The sequence below is a fragment of the Nelumbo lutea genome, chromosome 4 (assembly GCF_056320005.1).
Source record: "Nelumbo lutea isolate HS-2025 chromosome 4, American lotus-T2T, whole genome shotgun sequence".
In the NCBI taxonomy this organism is placed as follows: domain Eukaryota; kingdom Viridiplantae; phylum Streptophyta; class Magnoliopsida; order Proteales; family Nelumbonaceae; genus Nelumbo; species Nelumbo lutea.
The window spans coordinates 24,496,784-24,520,213 of record NC_142687.1 but is presented as its reverse complement, the minus strand read 5'-3'; the positions used below and the strand labels follow the sequence as shown (position 1 = coordinate 24,520,213).

The 23,430-nt window shown below is 36.8% G+C and overlaps 1 protein-coding gene across 2 annotated transcripts; it reads right to left on the bottom strand.

Annotated features, from left to right (window-relative positions):
- Nucleotides 1-5,465: 5,465 nt before the first annotated feature.
- On the bottom strand, nt 5,466-15,080 carry LOC148854678 (putative isoprenylcysteine alpha-carbonyl methylesterase ICMEL1). Of its 2 annotated transcripts, XM_088941395.1 has the most exons (11): nt 15,002-15,073; nt 14,722-14,791; nt 14,524-14,604; nt 13,333-13,407; nt 10,325-10,426; nt 10,107-10,244; nt 8,393-8,458; nt 8,144-8,287; nt 7,406-7,496; nt 7,265-7,298; nt 5,466-5,913 (listed from the first exon to the last, which is right to left on the bottom strand). In XM_088941395.1, exons 1-10 carry the CDS (start codon nt 15,027-15,029, stop codon nt 7,290-7,292), a joined length of 804 nt encoding a protein of 267 aa, XP_088797521.1. In that variant the 5' UTR covers nt 15,030-15,073; the 3' UTR covers nt 5,466-5,913; nt 7,265-7,289. The 2 variants fall into 2 exon arrangements, with proteins under 2 accessions (XP_088797521.1, XP_088797520.1); XM_088941394.1 differs by lacking the exon at nt 7,265-7,298 and having other exon boundaries at nt 15,002-15,080.
- Nucleotides 15,081-23,430: the final 8,350 nt, after the last annotated feature.

Genomic DNA, 23,430 nt, shown 5'->3' with positions numbered 1-23,430 from the left:
TCATCTTTTGCTTCAGGTGAAATATCCGGTGTAGTATCATGCCCTCCTTTGTCTTGTAATCTATCTTCTGCATCTTGCCAATCCTTGAAGCAGATGCAAATCTCTATGCTTTCATTGTTTATCAACTTCTTTTGTCATCTTGCACTAAAACAAGACTTCGATGGACTGTAAATACTGGTGGGGTTAGTAGAACACATGCCATGGCGGCGAGGACTGGATAATTTTTTGAATGTTCACTCCACCAAGCTAAAATATCAAAATTATTTGATCCTTCACCTAAATTAGAAAAAATTGCTTGTAAATAAAAATTAAGTTCAATAAATGAACTTGTTGTAGAAGTAGTAAATTTTTGCCTTCTACTTATTAAATAAAAAAGTTTTTTTTCTTCTACTTCTGGGCTCAAGGTCAGAAGTAGAAGATGTTGTATAAGTTGTGGGAATATTTCCCATAACTTCCGATTCATATAAACTGTACATTTTAAATAATAAATTATTAATTTCTTCTTTTTTATTTCCTATATCAATATTCATATTTTTACAATATGATTAAGTAAAATATATAAACCATCTTTCCTAATCCTAGGGTCTAATATTGTAGCTAAACAATAAAGGGGAGAAATGTTTTCTCAATATTTTTTAAATTTATTTTCCATTATTTCAACAATCATTAATTACCATTAATTGATAAGGTAAATTACAACTAGTTGGATAATAAATTCCAGATAATTCATCAATTGTATCATAAAAATGATTTAAAAAATCTCTTATACAAACTGTCATTTCCCAGTCTTCCTCAAATATCATATCATTAGGCATTTTTGAATTATAAAAATCAATAAGAATTTGTTTATGAGAAATACAACTTTCTAACATAGCATAGGTAGAACTCCACTTGTGCTTTACATCTAATATAAAATGTTTATATTTTAAACCATAATTTTGACATAAATATTTAAATTATTGTTTTCTTGCCTTTGAAATATATATATATACTACAATTTCTAATTTTTGAAATATGAGTAGAAATAATATTCAAGGATCTTGAATACATAAATTTAAGATGTGACATGCACATCTATATTAAATAATTTATCATTTAAGCATGGTCTTAATTGAGATTTTAAAATATTTATTGCAGAATCATTATTGCTAGCATTATCAAAACTAATAGAAAATATTTATTGAGAATTGGAGAATGCAGAATCAAACAATCAGCTAATCAGAGTTACTCAAATTGTAGAGAATTGAGAATGTATGAATATGAGAGAGAGAGAGAGAGAATTGTTGAATTGGTGTGATGAGAATGGTGGAGGATAGGGTTATTTATAGGAATTGAACATAATTCAATTGCCTAAAAAACTAGCTGTTATTTAGTTGTTAGGAGGGGTATTTTGGTCATTGTAAAGTTATTTATAACTTTACCCTAAAGGTCCCCCTAAACTAGTTGTTATATAGCTATTGGGGGCATTTATGTCATTTTTTTAACCACCATAAGCAAAATACACAAATACCCCCCTAATATGGCTATTTATAACTATTGGGGGGGGGGGGGTATTTCTGTTTTTTAATTGGGGGTGCAATATGAGGACTTCCGAGGAAGCTGAAACTGGGGGGCCCAACGGCTATTTTCCGGGTGGGCTGTGCTCGGCCCACTACGGGCCCCACAGGCCATGATGGCACGTAGACCGCGGGCGGCACGACAAGAATAGTTGTGTCATGTTGTGCTGGCCTGTAGACCTCAAACCCCTTGCCCAACATGGCACAGACCTTCGTATCGGGCCTAGCACGGCCCATGGGCCTTCATGCTGTGCTGGGCTATGTCATTCCAATTTCGTGTTGGGCCAGGCAGGGCTGAGCGGCCCGATTTACACCTCTAGCGGAGGATATTAATCTTCTTTATCTCTATATCTATCGCAAAAGGAAATTTCCAATAAATTCGGTATATACAACTGTATATGCATGGCCAGGGGTCCAGGATGATAGTGTACATAATAGGCATTGCATCCACTAGTAGTCAAGGACTCAAGGCGAAAACTTTTCCAATAGACAGATATAGGGATGTGCGGCTGAGGTCAGGTTAAGTAGTAAACCGCACTGACCCAAGATCAGATCAGGTTTAATTGGGGTATGGGTCGAGTTTGGGTTAGCGTCAAATGTGTGAAAACCAACCTTTTTACCTTAAAACATTAAATCATTTCTAGAAATAGCATTAAGGTCGGGTTCGAATTTTCAAACCCGATCCATTCACATCCCCTGCCATCCCTAGACAGAATAGAAGAGGGCTTATTCAATCCAACTGTTCATTCAATAAGTGGAGTGGCCCCATTTTAATTCAACTATATAGAGAACCCTAGAAGGACCAAGAAGTCAACAAATAAACATCTCAATTCTTGACACGTGGCAAAGGGATAGAGGCCCATGCCCACTATAAAGGGCCACGCCTTTATCTTGTATTTCATGCACCACACTAAACACTACCTTACTTCCCCAAGGATGGCCCTCCTTGTGCACTTACTAGTGCTGTTCGTCGGAGTGGTGGTTCTGGCCTCTCCCTCCTCCTCCTCCGATCATTTCTTTGAATATCTCAATCCTCTTCATCCTCTGATTGGAAGGTAGCCACCCCAACAGAGAATACCTCCTTCATACATGCCCATGCCGCCATCGCCATCACCATCGCCATTAGTCAAGGTGAACGATCCTATCTACAGAACTCGTAATCCACCGCCGTCGCCATTAGTCAGGGTGAACGATCAAATCTACAGAACTCGTAGTCCACCTTCGCCGGCGACACCACCTATTTACAAACCTCCGAAGGTAGAGATGCTACCACCGCCGATGTATAATCCACGTACTAACAAGTTTATCAATCTTGAACCGATGTACAAACAACGTACTCATGGACACTACTTTGGTCGCCCTCCAACCTCTGTCAAGCCCAAGTTTTTGGGTTAGTTAAAGCCAGCAGGCTTATATATTATATATATAATAAGGAGTGCTTCTACCGGTTTGTTTGTATGAGAATTGAGAAGACAAGAGAATTAATATATGTTTGCCGTGGATATATACGACTCTTTTCTTCGGAACTGCGGCCCTGATGGCTGATGAGACTTTTTAGGTATCAATAAGTAGATTCCAATTAATCTGGCAAATTATACATATATAGAAGCCATGCATGCATCTCCTCATCATCAAATCGCAGTCAGCTTTCGCCACTTATTGTAGGTGGTGTTTAACAAAACTGAGTTCTGATATCAAAAAATTAGGAAACAGCTTTTATAAAGTTGATATCTGTAAAGAACAAGTTTGCTTTCATGCTTTTCGGAGCCTCTCTGATATTAAAAAGAAAAAAAAGAAGGAATTTGTGCGATGAGATGGTTTTAAAAAATGCCCATGTTACATTGCATTTAGGTATAGTTTGGAAAGTCTTTTTACATGGAAAATTTGACAGACAAAAGATGCGGTAAACTTTTATATAACGATTTTGACAATTTAAAGATCGTTTGGTTGAAGATACGTTTTTTTGTGCGTTTTTCCGTACATAGATAAGACCAGAAAAGGTGAGAACCAAAGTCCCATTGACCAGATTTCCTCCTCTCAAAATCCAAAAAAAGAACACCCCTTAAAAAAATATCCCATAATTTTAACCATTACTGTCAAGAGTTGTATGTATATTTTAGCCCGAGAGATGCAAAGTTAATTTTGTTCGCGCACTCAGAAATCACAAGTGCTGGTTACGAAATCAGATTCAGTCAGTGCAGAATCCGTTCCAACAGCCATTATAGTCTTGCTTCCTATGTTCATTTTAGGTGGCAGTGCAAGGCTGTAAAAGCTGTTCGAATGGGTGTTGCACTGACTGAAGCAGATCTTGCTGGTTACAGTTTAGAAAGACGAAAAAAAAAAAGATAGTGATGGTTTTTATACATTGGCTATAAAAGAGTATTTATGGATCCAACCTTAGAGCTGTAAAGTGGGCTGGGCCATGACAGGCATAACCTCCTAACTGTAACAAATGGGCCGTATCAGACCTAACCCGGCCCAAACCCCTATATTGGGCTGGGGGTTTTGAGAAACATGGGCCAGCACAGCACAATATGAAGAATCGGGCCAATATCGGCACGAACTGCTACAGCGTAAACGACCCACAAAAGTTTGTGGGTTGTACCAACCTTACGCCTATACGTATAGTTCAACCATCACCCGGATAGTTTCTCGGATGTTTTAGGTTGGATAGCTATTGCTTATTATTATATTTAGTTTGTTCGGAATGAGAAATGTTTTAGGAACCACTAAATTATGCCCCAGAATCTTTTAAGTATTACTAACCAGGCATTACGAAATTCTAGACGGCCCCAATCTGATCTCTGTTGTACACCAGACTTTCGGCCAAAATTTGTGCTTCAAGTTAAACATACAATAGATTATTGTCTTTATTGATGCTTGGACAATTACTGATACTTATTCTCTTTTGGGGTCATTATTGTATCAAGAAATCTATCATGTTTGAAAATTTATGGGGCTAGGATAGATAATTTTGATTCTATATCAAGCTGAACTCTGCTGTTTTGCAGGTTTTTGAATGGGTGCAGCAATGAAATCCTAGGAGTGTGGTTGTGTTCTGATTCACAAAGGGTGGTGTGCGCACTTCAAGAGAAGTTACTGTTGTTGGCTTTTGATGAGACTAGGACTCTTGCTATTAAGCTTAGCAATGTTTAATATTGTTATATAAATAAAAAATATAATATGTCAGCCCATGCTGTGGCCCAATTGGCTATAAATGTCATCCACAGAGAAGTGAGATCTGCTCCTCACAAATGGGCGTCTCACAGGCACATCCACGTGCATTAGGGATATCTCCCATGATAATAACTAATAAGTACGGGAGATATTCTCAATGCATGATAAATGCATGATAGGATGTGCGTGTGAGGCACCTGTGAGGTGCCATGTGTGAGGAGCAGATCTAGTCTCATCCATAGAACTCCTTTTGTTTTGATGATTATCCCACTGGAAACCGGTGGCTCAGGACTTTGTAGATATAATTGTTGTTTAATATAGAACTTTTATCCTTCAAAAAAAAAAAACCATCACCCCGGATTGGCTATGGATGTATATTTTGTGTGTTTTGAATGAATATGCTGTATATAACAAATAGAATTAAATTAAATAATTTTTTTGCTGAATATACCAAGATGTCATGATTTGGCCTCTTATTCTGTTCATAACTTTAGATATAGTAGGAAAAGATAATTAAATAAATGACATAAATTTAAAACGACAGAATGATAGGAAACCTTTAATAATAATAATAATAATAATAATAATAATAATAATAATTTGTCCAAATATTTCACCAAAATTCCAAAAAAAAAAAAAAAAACACATCGTTTCTTGAGATAACCTCTCTCTCCCTCTCTTCTACATGTGTGTAACATTAAATGAACTCCAAGAAAAACTGAAGACACCTAAGAATGAAAATTTATATATATAGAATGTATCATCTAGCATTATATACAACAATAGAGGAGTTTAAGCAAACAAGGAGTTTATGCAACTCTTGGATATATCATATATCATGCAAAACATGATGAGACTCATGAAAATACCACTAAAAAAACAAAATTAGGCATCCATCTCACATTTCTTGAGGTACCAAAGACTTACATAAACTTGTTGTTTACTTCATGGTAACAATATCACTAAGTGCTTTTGAGTAGGCAGTCTGCAATAATCCTTGAAATCGAAATGCCAAAACCTAAAAGGGGCTGATTCTACGAGCCAACTGCAACATGCATTCAGGAACAAGGCGTCTACTTGGAGGTGCAGCTGCATCTTTAGCCAGGGTATCTGCATCACCCGCGTGAATAACAGCAATTATATTTTCGAGCAACTCGTCTTTCCCACCTCTCATAGGATCCTGCAGCAGCAAATGAAAATTTAGCAAAATCTTGCCATGAACAGCCTTTGCAAAGAAAGAGTGACAGCCCCATGTATCAAGCATCTAACCGCATAGGGGCATCTACAGACTATAGTGCAAATAAAGGTTTGCATCTATATCTAACTACTATCAGACATCAGGGGTAGGAGTGCTCATCAAAAACCAAAAAACTGAGCTGATGAAACCAAACCAAACCGAAAAAATCCAGTTAACCGAATCAGTCGGTTCGTGTTTTAGAAAAACTGAAGGTACTGGATCGGCTTCAATCAACCAATATGAAAAACCGATGGTTAACCAAACCAACTGGTAGTGTATACATATTTTAGATGCATATATATATAATTAGAAAAAAAATACTTTATATAAACTAACAAGCATAATATGTATATATTTGAACATGTTTGTGCATGGTTAGTGTTGGGCAGTTGAAAAACATGTTAAAAATGAGCAAAAATGCATATGCTAATATGGATGAGTGAAAAAACTAGAAGGGATAGGGTCAGAAATAAAGCCATTTGAAGGAACCTATGAATAGCTCAATTAAGTAACAAAATGAGGGAAAGTAGAATAAGATGGTTTGGTCACAAACATAAAGACCACCTACAGCACCCGTGAGAAAATGAGATCTGGCACAATTGAGATTAAGCTTATAATTTAACAATGGATATGGCATTAAACAGAACTGGTTGGCAAAACAGGATATATGTAGCCAACCCCATATAGTTGGGATAAAGCTCAGATGATGATGATGATGATAGAGTTGGTTCAGGCCAGGTTCAAGCTAAATTTAGCAAGGCCCAATTTTTCTGGCCCAGCCCCAGTCTGGAGACCAAAAACTCAAGCCCAACCCATGAAGCTCAGATTAGGGCGAACTGGGCTTACGTTGGGCCTACCCAAGTTGTAGTCCTACCAAGCACACCAGGAAGAGACAAATCAAGAGAATCAATTAGAATCTCATAACTGCCCCTTGTACGTTATAGCCAGGAAAGCTGGATGAGAATTTAGACACGTCAATCTTAACGTGTAGGGAGGGGAATGAAACAAGCAAGTTATGGTAATGTTGCAAGATTTATGATGTTAAGACCATGAAATTTCTGACTTCTGACAGTCATAGTAGGCATGACCATGGGTTCATTCAGACTAACTGAAGTTATTGAAGAGCAAAAAAAAAATATGCTTGAACATACAAAAGAACAAGTAAATATATTACTGGAAAAAAAAACTGAAAGCAGGTAAATTTCAAGCAATTCCAAACTCCTAAACATGATCAAGTGATGGAAAATAATTTTTTACAACTGCAGTTCCAAAGATTCATCTCGTCCTCCCATACCATTATCCCCATCTTCATATAGCATCTATTTTCCCTATTACAATATTAAGGCCATCACAAGAGATCAGAGTGCTATAATAACATTTCCTAACTGAAAGTGCAATGGAGCAAGACAGGATAAAAATTGAAATTGATCTTAACCTGAAGAAACAAATCTGTGTGTGTTTTTCCTTCATACAAAATTAGTTCAGCTTGACCTCCAACTATTTTAAGAGTCTCCACAAAGGTTTTGCTGCATAAAGAAAAATGTGATCATCTGGAAAATCACTGTGAATCCATTATATATCATGTACAAAAGGCAAACATTACAATGAAAATACTAAACGAAGTAAAAAAAAAAAAAGATGACAATCAACTACCCCTCAAAACAGTCAACCAACAAATGGGTTTTTGCCATTCCACTCTATAATAGGCCATATCCTTTGCCTTTTCTTTTTTTTGATATAATGAAGTAATTTGATTAGAAAGTGGATGAAATCAGGTACAAGAGTCTCAAGGAGAGAAGTGAGCTGTGACCTCCCCACACAATCAAAACCAAAAACAGATTACAGCTGTGTCCAATACAAGTGTTCCCTGCTTGACCAAACTATCCTTTGTCAAATTGTGAGACCCCAACTCATTTTGTCCCTTCAATTGGTTAAATGATCATTTATGCAAAGCAATGCTGTTAATTATTCTTATAAGGCATAGTCATAAAAGATAAATAAGTTACAAGTAAAAGGCTTTTCAGTAGCAACAGGATTTCTTTTTTTTTTTTCCCTTTTTAGTGGGGGATACCTTACGAGAAACTGCAGGCAGGAATACAACTTTCTAACTGGCATAAGTAGCTATATTTGCAATTAACACAAAATTCAAGAAGTTCATTAAGGAGATTCAAACCTGGCATTCGATGGTATGGAATAATCTGCAGTTCCGTGGAAAAGAATAACACGAGGAAGGAGAGAAACTGCAGTTTTAAGATTTGGGTCCTGCACCATTACTTCAGGAGAAACTCGCCACAGGTATTGCTCCCCTTCCATTATGCTGTAATGACATTTCAAAACCATTATTTCCATGAGATTAAGGCATGACAAGTATTAACATATAAGAAACCACAAATTTCAATTAAAAAAATGGAATGGTGGGTACCTGAGAAAGATGGAACGGTATAGGCCTCGTTTATGGAAGTGATCAATGAGATCAAACAAGTTGTAGCTGTTAAAAACGAGGAAGAAAGAAACTATTAAATACACATAAGCAAATGATGACCAAAGAAAGGATAGCAACAGCACAAAATTATTGACAAGATTCACAAAATTCAGCATGAATTGTACAGCAGAAAAAGAAATGAAGTTACAAGGATAACATAGTATTCTTCAGTTTATCCAGGTTTATGCACTGCAGTAACATTTTCTAATAACTAGGCCATGCTTCCTCAATTAAAAGTGGACAAGTTATATGCTTTTACTTTACCAGAATCAATAGCGATAGTGCAGCCCAAAAAGTAATATTACTTCAAAGCATCATTATTTGGACTGCAGTAGTATAATTGTCAATAAAACCACAAAATCATAACCAAAGGACAGACCAGAACTGTCAGACACAGACCAGACCAGATAGTTGATCTGGTCACCCAGTGGCCTTGCTAAATCCCAGTTATTTGATGGTTTTCTCATCTAAATGGTCCAACTAGCCAGTTAACCAGCAAAACCATGAGCCAGTGAGCTTTCTAGTTTTCTGTCTCATCCAAGTCTAACAACATTGGAACAGGCCATTGTCAAATGATCTACCCTGTAAACTAGAATCAAGTTACAACCTGAAAGACAAATACTTGTAGATGAGCATTTAGGTAAGGAAAAATTTTGAAAGCCCTTCAGTCCTTTGTGTGGCATATACTGGTGCACATGCAGATGGGGCACAATCTACATTCCAATGTATCCTAGTTGGGAAATTGCAAATCAACCCTCTTGAACAGGCACGATCGCATCCAATGTTTGTCCAAACAATTCAAGAAAGGAGCAATAGCCTTATACTTCATGGATTCTAAGTACAAGGTAAAGTGTGCAGATGCAAGTTTAGGAATCAGAACTGTTTAAACTCAAAAATCTCGGGATACAAAGACTCAGATGGGATTGATCTTCCAATCGGTATGAATATTCGGGAACATTATCTATTGGGCAATAAACATTTAATTCTTCAATAATCTAAATGTTATGCTTACCATTTAGATGCATTGAGTTACTGATATCTAGGAAAAAATATGAACAAAGAAATGCAAAAAAAAAAAAAAAACTTGTCTAAAATGTTAATTAAAATTCCTCAACATAATAACATATTGAAAATCCACATTTCATTAATTGTCAAGGGGCATTTATTGGGTATTGCATATAATTAAAATTTCAACTGTTAATGGAAACTATTTCTTTATTAGCAAGTTAATAATTTCTGTTTGGGGCATGCCCAATTAAGTAGAATCCATCAAAACTTAGATTTAAAAAACAGATACTAACTTGTTGAGTCAGAACCATCCCTTACGCATACCCATTTTGTGTCTTCTCCAACACATAATTTGTTTAAAGTGACAGGGCCATGTAACAGATTTAAGTACAAGAATGCCAAATTCAGGTGTCATTGGTCACATGCAATGATAAATGAGGCAAATGGATCAAAAGAAAGTTGACAAGGTTGCACAGCAGACAGACAGAGAGAGAGAGAGAGAGAGAGAAAGAGAGAGAGAGAGAAGAAAAAGTCAAGAGATTAATGGAAAGAACATTAACAACTAGATACATGCGGGCACAGACACACACAGAGAAAGAGAGAGGGGAGTCAAAAGATCAACATCAGGAATATCAAAAATATTTACCCTCCAGACAAACCAAAATAAGCTTTTATTTGGGAAACACTCCAGGAAATTCTCTCTCCTCCAGCTTCTTTAATTGCTTGTTCCAATAGAGCACAGGCAGCAATGTGTGCACCAGCTGATTGCCCCATTAGATAAATCCTACAAGAAGAATCATGAACAACAATGTCATATCCAGTGAAAATAAACTGTGACATGATAAAGAATGAGAAAATTTTTACCTATCAGGGTCACCTCCATATTCAGCAATATTGTTGCATATAAATGAGATCCCTTGAGAAGTATCTTTCACCATGTCACTAATAGTCCCCTGAGGAAAATTCCTAGGCACAAGTATAATGCATGAGAGGTGTGCATATGCCATAATATGGGTAGGTTACTTTTATGCATATATGCGGAAAATGACAAGGGACAAATACATGCACCAACCACCAAAGAAAATGCAGTGGACGATATATATCCCACCACTTTTTAATTTCAATGTGTTCATTGAATATGTTATTTTATGGACGCATTCCTCGGGAAAAAGTATCATCGCTGCCGGAAGCAACAGGAACCTGACCCACCGCCAACAGCAGCAGTGATTCAATGATCCTCGTCCTACCTAGTTCGACAACAGCAAATTAGATTAGATCATCTTGCTTGTTCTTATCTTATTGTTCTTATCTTATTCAATTGCTTTTATCTTATCTTATTAGTGGATTATCAGATTAGGATTAACTTATCTTATCCTTAGCAAGATAGAACTGGAAGTCTCCCTATTCAGTAAGGAGACTCCCTAAGATTAGGACTCTTGTAATCTCCTATTTAAGGAGACGCCATTATTGAATGAGATATCGAATATTCAGTTAAAGAAGTGAGTTAGGAGAGTTGGTGATCTCTTGAACAAATCACTAAGGTGCCAAGATAGGTTCATTAAGAGCAGGAAGGAACAAGGGAAAACAGGAGGTTTTCCCCGTGGACCGACCCGTGACAAGATCCTATTCTCGGGCCCTCAACAACTTGGTATCAAAGCAAGGCGTCATGGGAGATCTGGAGCAACTGCCATCCAGGGTCCACGACCTCGAGCACCAACTCGTGGAGACCAGTTCAGAAGTACGTGAGATCAAAGACGAGGTAAGGGAGCTACGACGTCTGATGGAGTTGTTCCTTTCTAACAAGGAAAGGAACACCGAAGGAGTCTTCCGGCAAACAGCAGTCCGTTAGCCAAGGAGCCGCAATCATCCCCAAGTACCGCAGGTTGGAATTTCCGTCGTACAACGGCAACGGAGACCCCTTGGGCTGGCTGTATCGGTGCGAGCAGTTTTTTCGGAATCAACGGATAGATGACCGGGATAAGGTAAGTCTCGCCGCCTTTCATTTAACAGATGAAACACAACTTTGGTTCTATCGGTTAGAGCAAGAAGAACCCGGGCTCGGTTGACCCCAATTTAAGTCCTATTGCCTCCTTCGGTTCGGACTCCCACTGACCAGCAACCCCCTAGGTGAGCTGATTAACCTTAAACAGACCGGAACGGTGGCAGAATACCAACGCCAGTTCCAAACCCTCCTCGCGAGGGCATCCTCCGTGCGACCGGACCAGCAAGTGGACATGTTCACAGTAGGGTTAGCAGAACCCTTGCGAATGGATGTCGAAATGCAAAATTCCCCAAATTTGGTTACAATCATGAACTTAGCCCGCGAACTTAGCTCGCACATTCGCGCGCAAGCTGCAATTCAGTCGTGGGACCTACAATGTGGGTCGTCCACCGAACTCATGGGCACCTCCAAAATCAGCGACAACGACCCCCTCTTCGGCAACCAGCCGGGAACTGAGATCTCACACAACCGCCACCTCTAGATCGGTGACAAGTGCAGGTAGCAACATGGCCGCTCCACCCATTAAGTGGTTGACCAGGGCAGAAATGGCAGAACGCAGAGCGAGAGGCCAATGTTTCAACTGCGATGACCTCTACTCAGCAGGACATAGGTGCAAGAGGCTTTTTTGCCTCCTAGTCGATGAAAAAGAGGAAGAAGAACCCGTCGTATTCGAGCCAGAGATCTCCCTCCATGCGATCACCGGTATTAAAACCTCTCAGACTATGCAGTTACAGGCATAGATAAAAGGTCAACCGGTGCGCATTCTTGTCGATTCAGGGAGCACACACAACTTCATAAGTGAACATGCCGCCCTTCAGTTAAAACTACCAATGGAACTCCGACCACGACTACAGGTAGCCGTCGCGAGTGGTGAAAGAGTTCACAGTCCGGGAATCTGTAAGAGCGTCCCGATACAGGTCAATTCTAAACTATTTTTTGCTGATTTATTTGTACTCTCCTTGGATGGGTTCGATGTTGTTCTTGGGGTCAAATGGTTAATTACCCTAGGCCCGATTTTATGGGACTTCAGTGCACTCACAATGACATTCCACCTAAATGGGAAGCAAGTTTCATGGCACGGTTGCAGGGTTAAAGAGAGGACACCACAGGTCCATGCACTTCAGACAGAACTGGCAACCATGGAAAGACTCCTCGCCGAGTTTTCAGATATATTCCAGGAACCCAAGGGGCTCCCTCCTCCCTGAGCATGCGACCGTCGAATTCCTTTCGTGGCGGGTTCAGAACCAGTCGTTGTCCGACCTTATCGCTACCCTCACCTACAGAAGGACGAGATAGAAAAGCAATGTACAGAGATACTGAAACAAGGGATCATACGCAAGAGTCACTCTCCTTTCTCTTCGTCGGTTCTGTTGGTGGCGAAGCAGGATGGAACTTGGAGGTTCTGTGTTGACTACAGAGAACTGTTAAAATATGGCCAAGAAGCAGGGGCCCTTATGAACGAAAGGCCCCAGATGCTCCCCATCTACATTCTGGAGTAAAAAGCCATGTTGAGATTGGAGATTGCAACTAGTTGGCCACACCATCCACAAACTGATCATTTTGAGATACATTAAACAATATAGGATACATTATAAAATATGGCCAGGAGATGGCAGAATAAAGACTAGGATGGAAAACTATTAATACTTTTGGTGTTTTGGGATAATGGCACACTTACAGAGAAAACCAACTCAGACAGATTTTTTTCATGCTCTCCATTATATTTCTATTGATGGTATTTTTATTAGCTTCAGTTTCACTTGGACCTTTGCTACTATATGGGCCAATAAGCCGTCTTTCCAGTTTAGATGCTTCATCCAAAACAGGGTAACATGCATTTCAACTAATAGCTTCAATTAGGATATATTACCTGTAATCTATACATGCCACTATAATGTCTCTTTCTGCTAACTGCTTTCCTAAAAGAGAACCCCATGCTTTGTATCTGCATCAATAAAAACAGTGCAACAACTTAATGATGGAAAATGAACAACTTGAGATGATGCAAAATAATGTTATAGGACCAGCAAATACATAGACATATACGAATTCATTTTTGTCTCACAACAATCAAGTTTTCTCTATTAACTCTTTCAAATTAATACAAACCCCCTTGAAAATTTGTTCACTCCAAACAAATCCGCCCAGTCATGGCCCCTCTCTCTTTCTCTCCCTCTCCCCTCCAACCATGATCTTTAGTAGCACCTCAATCTCAAGTCATCAGTCAACAACATCCTTCCATGCTTCTCTCAACTCCTTTTTTTTCCTACTAAACCCTAAGACACTACTTGAAGATGATGTTTTTTCCTCATTTCCGAATCATCTACCACAGATGCATCTGTTAGCTCAATTTTAGCTATCAGAACCATCGAAAGGCCTTACTCCCTATTGCTCCACATGTAGTAAATAGGAAATATGGCTTCTTAGTTTCTAAATTATACATAAGAATGTTTACATATTTGGGAGCATGAATGTTTCTCTCCTACCTGATATGGAATTTATACTACCAGATACAACATTTATGTACTTCATGTCTGATGTTATATTTTTACACTTCCATCTTACGATTGAGCTAACATTTCAAAAGAAAAGAAAAAAATATATAAAAAAAGCTCTTGTTGCATGAAATAAATCTTCAAATTACATAATGCTTTCAACCATGCTACTAAACCTTTTAAATATTTAAAATGAAAATAAGCTTAGAAAGAAAGAAGTAAACTTAAATTAAAAGTCTAAACAACTGGTATATCCTTCCAAGTAATTATACTTTTCACTTATGTCCTATCTTCTTGTAAAAAGTCAATCAATCGATTACAAAGTACATATAATTGATTATGTATATTTATAGACATGTTAGCATAAGCTTAAGTGATGCTCCAAGACTTTGGAGTTTTCAACTTTAGCACTGTAATGACTCAATTCTACTTTACACTGGAACTCCATCCCATTGTTTTGTTTCTAAGTTCTAAATACTACCTTCATAATCATTAATCCAACCACCACCACCCAAAAAAAAAAAAGGAATCTATATGCTTAAAACAATCACTATTTAATTGCTCACCCAATAATCCAGGCTCCACCTGTAACAAATGCTACAACTGGCTTTGGCCGATTTGTATTTTTGGGTAAATATAGATCAAGCCTGCCAAAAGAACAACCCCATAAGCTATACACTACAGCACTCTAAGAAACAAAAAGACATGCAAGTAATTGCATCTGATGAATGTCAACAAATGGCTACAGAGAAAGGAAACTATACCTATTTCTTGGTTGATCTCCATAAACTATACTCCTGCGAACCTGACTTGAGAAGAAATAGTAATATCCAACTGTGAATGTCTAAGCAGGTTAGTTATGCCACAAAAAGTAAAAAAAAGAAAAAAGATAAAAAAGAAAGGCAATAACTATGACCTACACAAGATCTAATATTCATCAGAGAAATAAATGTAATGATCAGTCATAAATATTAGAAAAGTTGGTGTGAGCAATCACTAATGCATCAAAAACATTTTGGGCAATTGAGCCTCCCAAGAACACACCTTGAATAAAACCCGGCATAAGCAGCATAGCATAACAACTAAGGGCAAGAAATCTTGTGATCCACCTGTAGCCTATCCTGAATAAAAACAAATGATCAGAAAATCTATCAAACAACAATTACAAATCACAGATCTGAAATATCAGTTATGGGAACTACTTATCTATTGTCAACAAAAAAGAATAGTATACTTCATGATTTAATTGTTTTAAGAAATTCAACTACAGAAGCCAATCTGTTATCCTGCTTTGGATACAGCTTAGGGACAGCCCTAGCCAATTTAGCTGCCATACTCGTATGATAATCTAACTTGAATACTAATAAAAACCATAAAAAAAAAAATTGTCTTTTGTACTATCAATATGACAAACATGACTATATCATTATGTGTTAAATTCGTTCCTTCTCTAAAGAATAAGCATCTCCAAAAGCAATGCAAGTGGGAACTTATGCAGTTAACACAAGTACTTGTTCTTGTATCTTTTTCCTTGGAAATTGTAGCTTGCTAGGTAAATAACTAAATGATACATTGAGGCCAGGCAGATTTAGTGGTGGTCCCATATGATGAGCAGATAAAAGCCTAAAAGGCTAACACAAGGCTTTTGCTAGTATTAAGAAACTCCTATCAATCAACAAGACAAAGTTAAGTCACAGGAACTGAGACTTTTGTTCAATCATCAAAGACAAATTACAAATCTTCCTTCCTAGGGCCATAAGTCCCAACTCACTTGTCAGAGAACATGAAAAAGAAACAGATTGCAACAGGAGATGCAGGTTGGCTTTTTTTTTTTTTGTGTGGATCAGCAACACAACCACAGAGTCCAAAGAAAACTCAGGTGAAGGTGATTGAGGAGAAACACCAATTGAGATCTCACTGACCCCCTTCAATTGTTTTTATGATACCCCTGTAATATTCTTCATGACCGTAGCAACCAAGCATCATATTTCTTGGACAGTCGTACATGGGCATTGGGTTCGTGGCAGAAAAAATGAGCTAAGTGGATCACCAGATTTTCTTACATTAGGAGTCAATACTTCCCAAATAGATATTACCCACACATATATCTCAGAAACGTCTGCCATGAGCAACTTGCTAAAAGATGAGGAGGAAGTCATGTTAACCAACGATTAACAATCTTCCACAGGCAAGTGGCACATCAACAGCCATCATAAAAGTCACCAGTTCTCAGCACATACGAGCTGCCCAATGACCATTTTTGGTTTTAAAATATCAAGTACTCTCTTTCCCCAGACCTATGTAAGCCTTGCATAAGGTTAGGTCAAGACAACTAAAAAATTCCTATTGGGTTGTCACTGGAACCCCATGGGTTCAAATAATTTGTACCGGAGCTGAGCCATGCCAGCCACTGTGATCAACACCGACATATACAGGCATAAGTTTACTGTAGAAGAACTTAGGAAGGGAGACTCTATAGCCGCAAGCATTTCCACCACGGAACTTCCAACATTGTTTCGATAAGTTGTCTTCTAGAGCCCTTTGAATCTAGTAGCAAAAAGAAAATGCAAATAAAATTGCCAGTACCTCAAATTACAAACCAGAAGATATTTGTTGCATTAATATTACAATAAAATCAGTTTGTCGTACACAAATTTCTCCATCAAACTCCAGACTGTTGTACCCACGTATTTCATCAATGCTGTCAAGTCTAAACACTCGATGCAAGTTTTCTAAAACTGAGAATCCTTGAATCGTTGAATCAACAGGAAGGTGTAAAACAGTTATCTAGATTCAAGCCAAGTGGAAGAAGTATAATCACAAGCCCATTTATAATTTTGATTTGCCTACTCTAATTGTAAATCAATTGCCTGTTCATTCTCTCCTTCAATGAGAACCATGAAATAGGCGCGGATATGGGCTAGAGGAGTACGCAGAGATCGATGCGAGCATGAATGAGCTGTCCTATTGTTTTTTTTTCTTTTTTTTTTTGAGTAGGAGAGCTGTTCTGTTGATTGATGAAAAAGTGAAAAAAACCAGCGAGAATTCTCTGGCTTCTTTCTGTATTACTATGTGTGTTGCTTGCTGATTTGCTTTGCTTTGCTTGTTTTTATTTTATTTTCATTTTGGGAGGTTTGTTTTGCCTGTTAATTATTTTATTTTCTTTTTTCCTATTTTTTCCTTGTTTTGTGGGTCTTATTATTATACAAAAGGAGCACGTCTCTTCTCATCATTTTCGTGCACTTGATGGCTATGTTAAGTGCTGTTTAACCAATAACAACATTCCACGTCAACCATCACCATCAGGGTTTAACATAAGTACAAAACTTATCACCAATTTTTCTCTCGATTCGCGTAGATGAATGACGTGGGACGTTATTATTGGTTCAACGGTAAGCAATTGCAGCGATGGATTGCAGGGTCTTGTAATTATGCCGAAGCGATTTATGAGAGAGAAAATATATCTAAAAAAGGGAATTTTATGTGACAGAGAAAGTAAAAGAATGATTTGATTGGATTTGGAAGTGGGACATGAAGGTGACCTATCGGCTAGTGGTGCAACGCCACACAGAATCATGGATCGGTTGTTTCAGGCTTTCAGCTTTTCCTTTTTATTATGTTCTGGTCCATTCGCTAAAATTGGGGATCTGCTCCTTACACAACGCGCCTCACATCGACCTCATACCATATCTCACTCTCTGCGCATTGGTCCGGGGAGCATTATTCGGTTAAAACCGAAATATCAAATTAAAAATTTTAATTTCGGTTTTTTTCAGTTTTTGGATAATTTGATTTTTAGGAAATTAGGTTTTCGGTTTCAGTTTTCAAAGTTAGAAATTCAATTAACCAAAAAAACTGAATTAACTAAAATTTATTATATAATATATAATATATAACATTTAATATATAATATGCTATATATTTATATATTAATATATTATATAATGTATTATAATGAAATTTAATTTCATAATATATAATATATATATATATATATATATATATATATATATTATAGGTTATAATATAATATTTTATATATATTAATTAAATTCGGTTTTTAACTAAAATAATCGAAAACCAAACTGAAATGTTTGATTTCGGTTTTCTTGTAATCTGGTTTTGGTTTTTATTTTTTATTTTTATTTCGGTTTTTAAATTTTCAATGTATTCTATTCAGTTTTTGACTGAATGCTCACCCCTAGCATTGGAAACATCTCTGTAAAGTCAGAATGAGGCATGCTCTCAGAGGATCAGATCCGAACTCTTCATTGAAATCCTTTTGCTTCATTTTAAATTCAACTTTCATACGCAACATTTGTTCCCGTTCCAATAATCTTTACAACATACTTATGTATTTTATTTCATGGGGACATATTAATACAAGGCCATAAAAGTAGGTCTTGAACTGGCTGAAAATGCCTTATTTCATAGGAAAATGTTTCTAATACAGAATTGGGAAAGGTTGTTAACTGTTAGAACAATGTGGGCACAGGTTTGCCCTGATGAAAGCCGATATCGTCGGTTTTGGCGAACGCCCAAACCCAATGAGAAGGCACATGTGCAAGCCCAAAACGCCATTCTGTACACACCAATAGAGTAACACCACTGGACTCGAAGAGAAGGGAGCTACCCTATGATTCTGAATTCTGATATCATCATATATATATATAACTATAATATCCCGTAGGACCCACCCCCGCCTTCGGCCAATAGTTAAGCAATTGTCTTTTCCCCTTTTTTACTTATAAGGTACCAAGGAACAAAACATGTTTTCCATGGGCCCAGCTGTACCAGATAAATTGCAGCTGCTGCTTGCCTGCTCCGGCATCCAAAAATCAGAACAAGAGAAGATGCATTGCAGAATCCCCTGATTTGCAATTGTTTGCTTGGTCAGTGGTCACGTAGGTAGAACGCGAAGGTAGTAGAAGTTAGAAGGGCCCACCCAGCACCCACAGTGGAGGGACAAACATCATGTTCGAATCTAATGCACCAATTATAACATGACACATCGTCAGTTTGATAAACAGGGCCCACATTTGATGGAATGGATCTCACGCGGACGCAGTGTTTTCTGATTTATGATTGGCCCGACCCGACGTTACGCGTAGAACCGTGGACGCACACCCTTCGAAAATGGCTTGACACTACGGATTTCATATGAGATTGGGGGGCGGACCAGCCAGGCATGAAATGTGAGCCCAAATCAGCCTCCCCACATAAGATTGGGGTCCGTGTCAAGAGGAGTAAATATTATCAATTCACGGGGATGCTGCTTGTGGGGGAGGGATAAATACGTTTGGAAGACTGTAAAGCGGCGTTGATTCAAAACCCTTGTCAATACAAACTATGGTTATCAAATTTTTATAAAGGGTAGTCTCAAGTCTCAACAATGTACATGGATTTTAGCCTATCAGAGATATTAGACAAAGATTCATCAGTTCCATATGTTTTCATTTTTATATTATATAATAGAAAGCCATCAACTACACATTTTACTATTCTAGTCTTAAAAAATAAGTTATATATTAGAGTGAATCTTCTAAGTAAGAATCAAATATTTTAATCTACAATTTGAAGATGATTATCTTATCTTTTTCCTTATTTCTTCAAATTTATCATCAAATAAAATAGAACTTCAAGAAAAATATGCTCTAGCTTCATGGTAGAATATTAACTTCAACAAATCAACTTTATTAGGAAATGCGTCAAACAAAAAAATAAAGTCATTAGCGAGGAACTTGGGCATCCCCATAATGGATAGACAATATAAATTCGTATATAATAGCTCCTTTTTTGGAATGGCAAAATAACAAAAAAGACATTCAACCAATGTGTGGATAGAATAAAACAAAGACTTGGTGGAAAGTTGAGACTCTTTTCAGAGTAGGAACTAGGAAGGTTCACTCTTATTAAATCAGCGCAATTCTCGTTCATGCCGTCCCCCAATTCCTTGTGGGTTATTTTGACTTCTCAAAAAAAAAAAAAAGAATCTTGATGATATGATAAAAATTTAAAGAAATTTATTATTGGGCTGCAATCAAGAGAAAATTCCTTTTGCCCTAACAAGCTACAAGAAAATTCGCAAACTTGCCTCAAATGTCAAAAGGAGGTTTGAGCATTATGAGAGAGTTAAAAAGATACTAATAATGCATGCCAATGTTTTCAAAATCGGATCGGAAAAACTGGGAACCAGTCTTTTGAACTGGTTCCCATTTGACCCCATAACTGTTTTTTGGCCAAGAACTATTGGTTGGTCAGCAAATTGCTGATCCAGGCGTTTGAACCGTTCAATAGTTTTTGCCTATTTTTATTTTTTTTTTCATTTTTTTTACTTTTTTTTCGAATGAGCCATCCGTTTGGTTCGAATAGTCAGATTGTTCAACCCAGGAACCAGATCCCTGAATGATTCATTGTCCGATTCGGTTTTAAAAACCTTGATGTATGCTATTAGTAAGTTGGGTTGAAGGGTTGTGCACTTTCTAAATAATATATAGGTAAACATATATCTAAAGAGTGCAACATTACCCATCAAATTTGGATGCTAGTTGAAGATAATTATCATAGACCCAATAGAGAGGACAGATCAATTAAAGGTTGTAGCAATAACGAAAGAAAAATAATGAAAAGTTTGTCTTCTTACCCTAGGCCTAATTAGGGGAGAGCTAATGGGTTGGTTCTGCCAAGAACTGATTGAGCCGACCTCAAATTGGCCTTAGTGTTTTAGGTAGGGTCTAGTTTCAAACTCTTACAACCAACTGGAAGAGTCAGCCTTAACTATATTGTGGAATGTATGTGAAGTTGGATTAATTATGGATTAGTAATGATTATAATATTATATGATATTGTGTAGGTTGTTCATGGATTATGTTTTATTTCCTTTGGGGTGAATGACTATATATGTGAATTTAAAATGTAGAACATTTACGATAGATTGTTATCAAATGAAGTCAAAGATTCAAAAGAAAAAAAAAAAAGCATATTATTTTTTTAAAGAACAGGGTCCATGGAATTGACCTTGGAACCAATCTTTATAAAGTAGGTTATGGTTCCAAAAACTTCAAATTGGGTTGGCTCTAGGTTCTACCTTGGAATTGAACCAAATTGACACATGAACAACCTTAGGGTTAATAAATCAATAGAAATTAAATGACATTCAACAAATACTTCCTAATTAAATGACAAGTAGGGTCAATTCGAATCAAATCATGCAATATCCGAATTCAAATTCAAGTTCGATTAAAAATTTTAATATCCGATTCTAGCCGAATTTGACCAATTAATTATTTTAGGTAATTAATAAATATAAAAAAAATATTTTATTTATATAAAGTATATAAATTATTTATATATATTATATAAAATATTTAAGTATTTTATATATTATATATAAGAATTAAATAATCGGTTGAATTCAGATATTTATCAAACCGAATTAGGTCATATCCAATTCAAATCTGATTAACTAACTGGTATAAATAGGATATTTGAATTCGACCGAGTAGATATTCAAAATGTTTGAATTTGATTCAATTATATCAAATCTCAAATTTGAAACCGGATTTTCTAATATCATTGACATTCCTAATGACGAACATCTTAGAGAAAGTTTCAAGATGGTACTATGGATTTATTGACTTTAATGGACCAAACCCTTTACTTTGGGAGAAGGTATAAGTGCATATAGATCAGCATTGCAGAAATTGCAACGAGGATCATGATAATATAAAGGTAATCACCATATTACTTGTGATGAGCGTTAAGCTTGTTGGCAAATTTGTTGAGTAAACCTCATGCATTGTCCACAAGTGTTTGTTCAAAGCCTCAGTGATCAGAGTTTGTCTCATACTCAGCTAGTCAGCTGCAATGAGCGGCAATGACTCGCTTCGTCACAATGATCCAATGGATACCTTCTCAAGATTCAAAAACTAAACTTAATTTCGATACATAGATTGGAGGCAATGTAATAGGTGTGGTAACAAGAGACTTTAATGCTATGTTTAGTTTGAAGGAAAAGGTAGGGAAAGAAAAGAAAACGTAAAAACATCTATACAAGATTTATAAAGGTTTTCCTACATTTCTCTTCTTTTCCTTACTTTTTCCTTCAAACCAAACACAGTCTAAAGATAAATTTTTAGGCTTATTGTCAAGAGATTGCATTTCCTGAGACCCCTCTTTAAATGTAAACATGCCACTGTTTGAAAGAAAAGCAAAACATCATATCAATTGGTGTTTGATTTCACATTTCATTGGGGTTGCATGCAACCACAGTCGCACAAAACGATGTCATTTATTTTTAATATTTTTCTTATTATATTATTAGGGAAGAAAACGTAATTTGCCTTCACTGGTTAACATGTCTCTTGAGGGGTGAAAGTATAAAATTATCAGATACAAATATAAATAGTTATGGCTCAGTTTGGGAAGAATACAAATGAAAAACGGAGGGAGACACTAAAGTTTATTAAAAACACAATTTTTTGATGGATGATGGCTCATAACGAACTATTCATCTTGTCTTGAAATTTTTAACTTAAAAAGCCACAAAATGAGGTATGTATATTCTACATAAAAATGTATGGTTATTTAGATTAATCAGCAAAGCTTTTTGAATTAAAATTAATCCCATGATCATACAGTGATACAGATTGGTGAGAGGAGTGCAGAGTCCACAAACTTGCTTCATAGTTTTTCTCAATCAATAATTGTTGTTCAAACTCCAAACTTTCACTTTCTTAACGTAAAAAAAAAAAAAAATTCTAATATTTTTGCACATAAATAATTAAATATGAGCTTATTTTGGTTTTTGGATACCTGGCAACTTTTGGCTGAAATTTATCACAACATTGGTTGTTCTTTCCGGCCCAAAAGAAGTTACTACAATGAAGATTCCATCCCCAATTATAATCCATGAAATTCTTTTCTTATTTCTATCAATTCCAATTTCTCCCTTGGATATCATAAAAGGACGAAAAAATATATAATAATAATTGGACGAGCTTAGTTTTGGGCTTACTTTGAATCTTGAAATCCATGGGCCCAATATGAGCCCATTAACCCACATGTTTAATACTACAGAATTGAAGTGTCCCTGCCATATGTTCTCTTTGCATTTGATAATAAACAGCTTAGGTGATAGGACCATGGCAGTTAGAATGTAAAAGCAGCAAGGTTTAAACTTGTTAAGCCGGAGAAGGAAGCCTAGCTCTGGATCAATTAGGTTTCTTCTCTAGATAGCCAGGCCAATTCGATCCATCTAGGGACACTTTTGATTGGTTATTTATTCACTCCCCTAGCCCAGTTGTCCATGTCATCTGGTCAGCCCTATATCCACCCGCCTTGTATAGGAGTTTTCCGAAGTGATATTAGCCTCATAGCTCCATTTTAACTCAAACATGTACCGGGCTTGTTCTGGATATATACTAATGTTGTACACCAAACTTGTCCATGAGTGAGGTTGGACCGTTGGAGAA

Coding starts and splice junctions, on each gene's coding strand:
- LOC148854678 (XM_088941394.1), bottom strand. CDS start 15,029: ATGCTGCTTATGCCGGGTTTTATTCAAG. Junction 14,605..14,721: donor GGAGATCAACCAAGAAATAG/GTATAGTTTCCT, acceptor TTCTTTTGGCAG/GCTTGATCTATATTTACCCA. Junction 5,914..7,405: donor ACACAGATTTGTTTCTTCAG/GTTAAGATCAAT, acceptor TTGCTGCTGCAG/GATCCTATGAGAGGTGGGAA.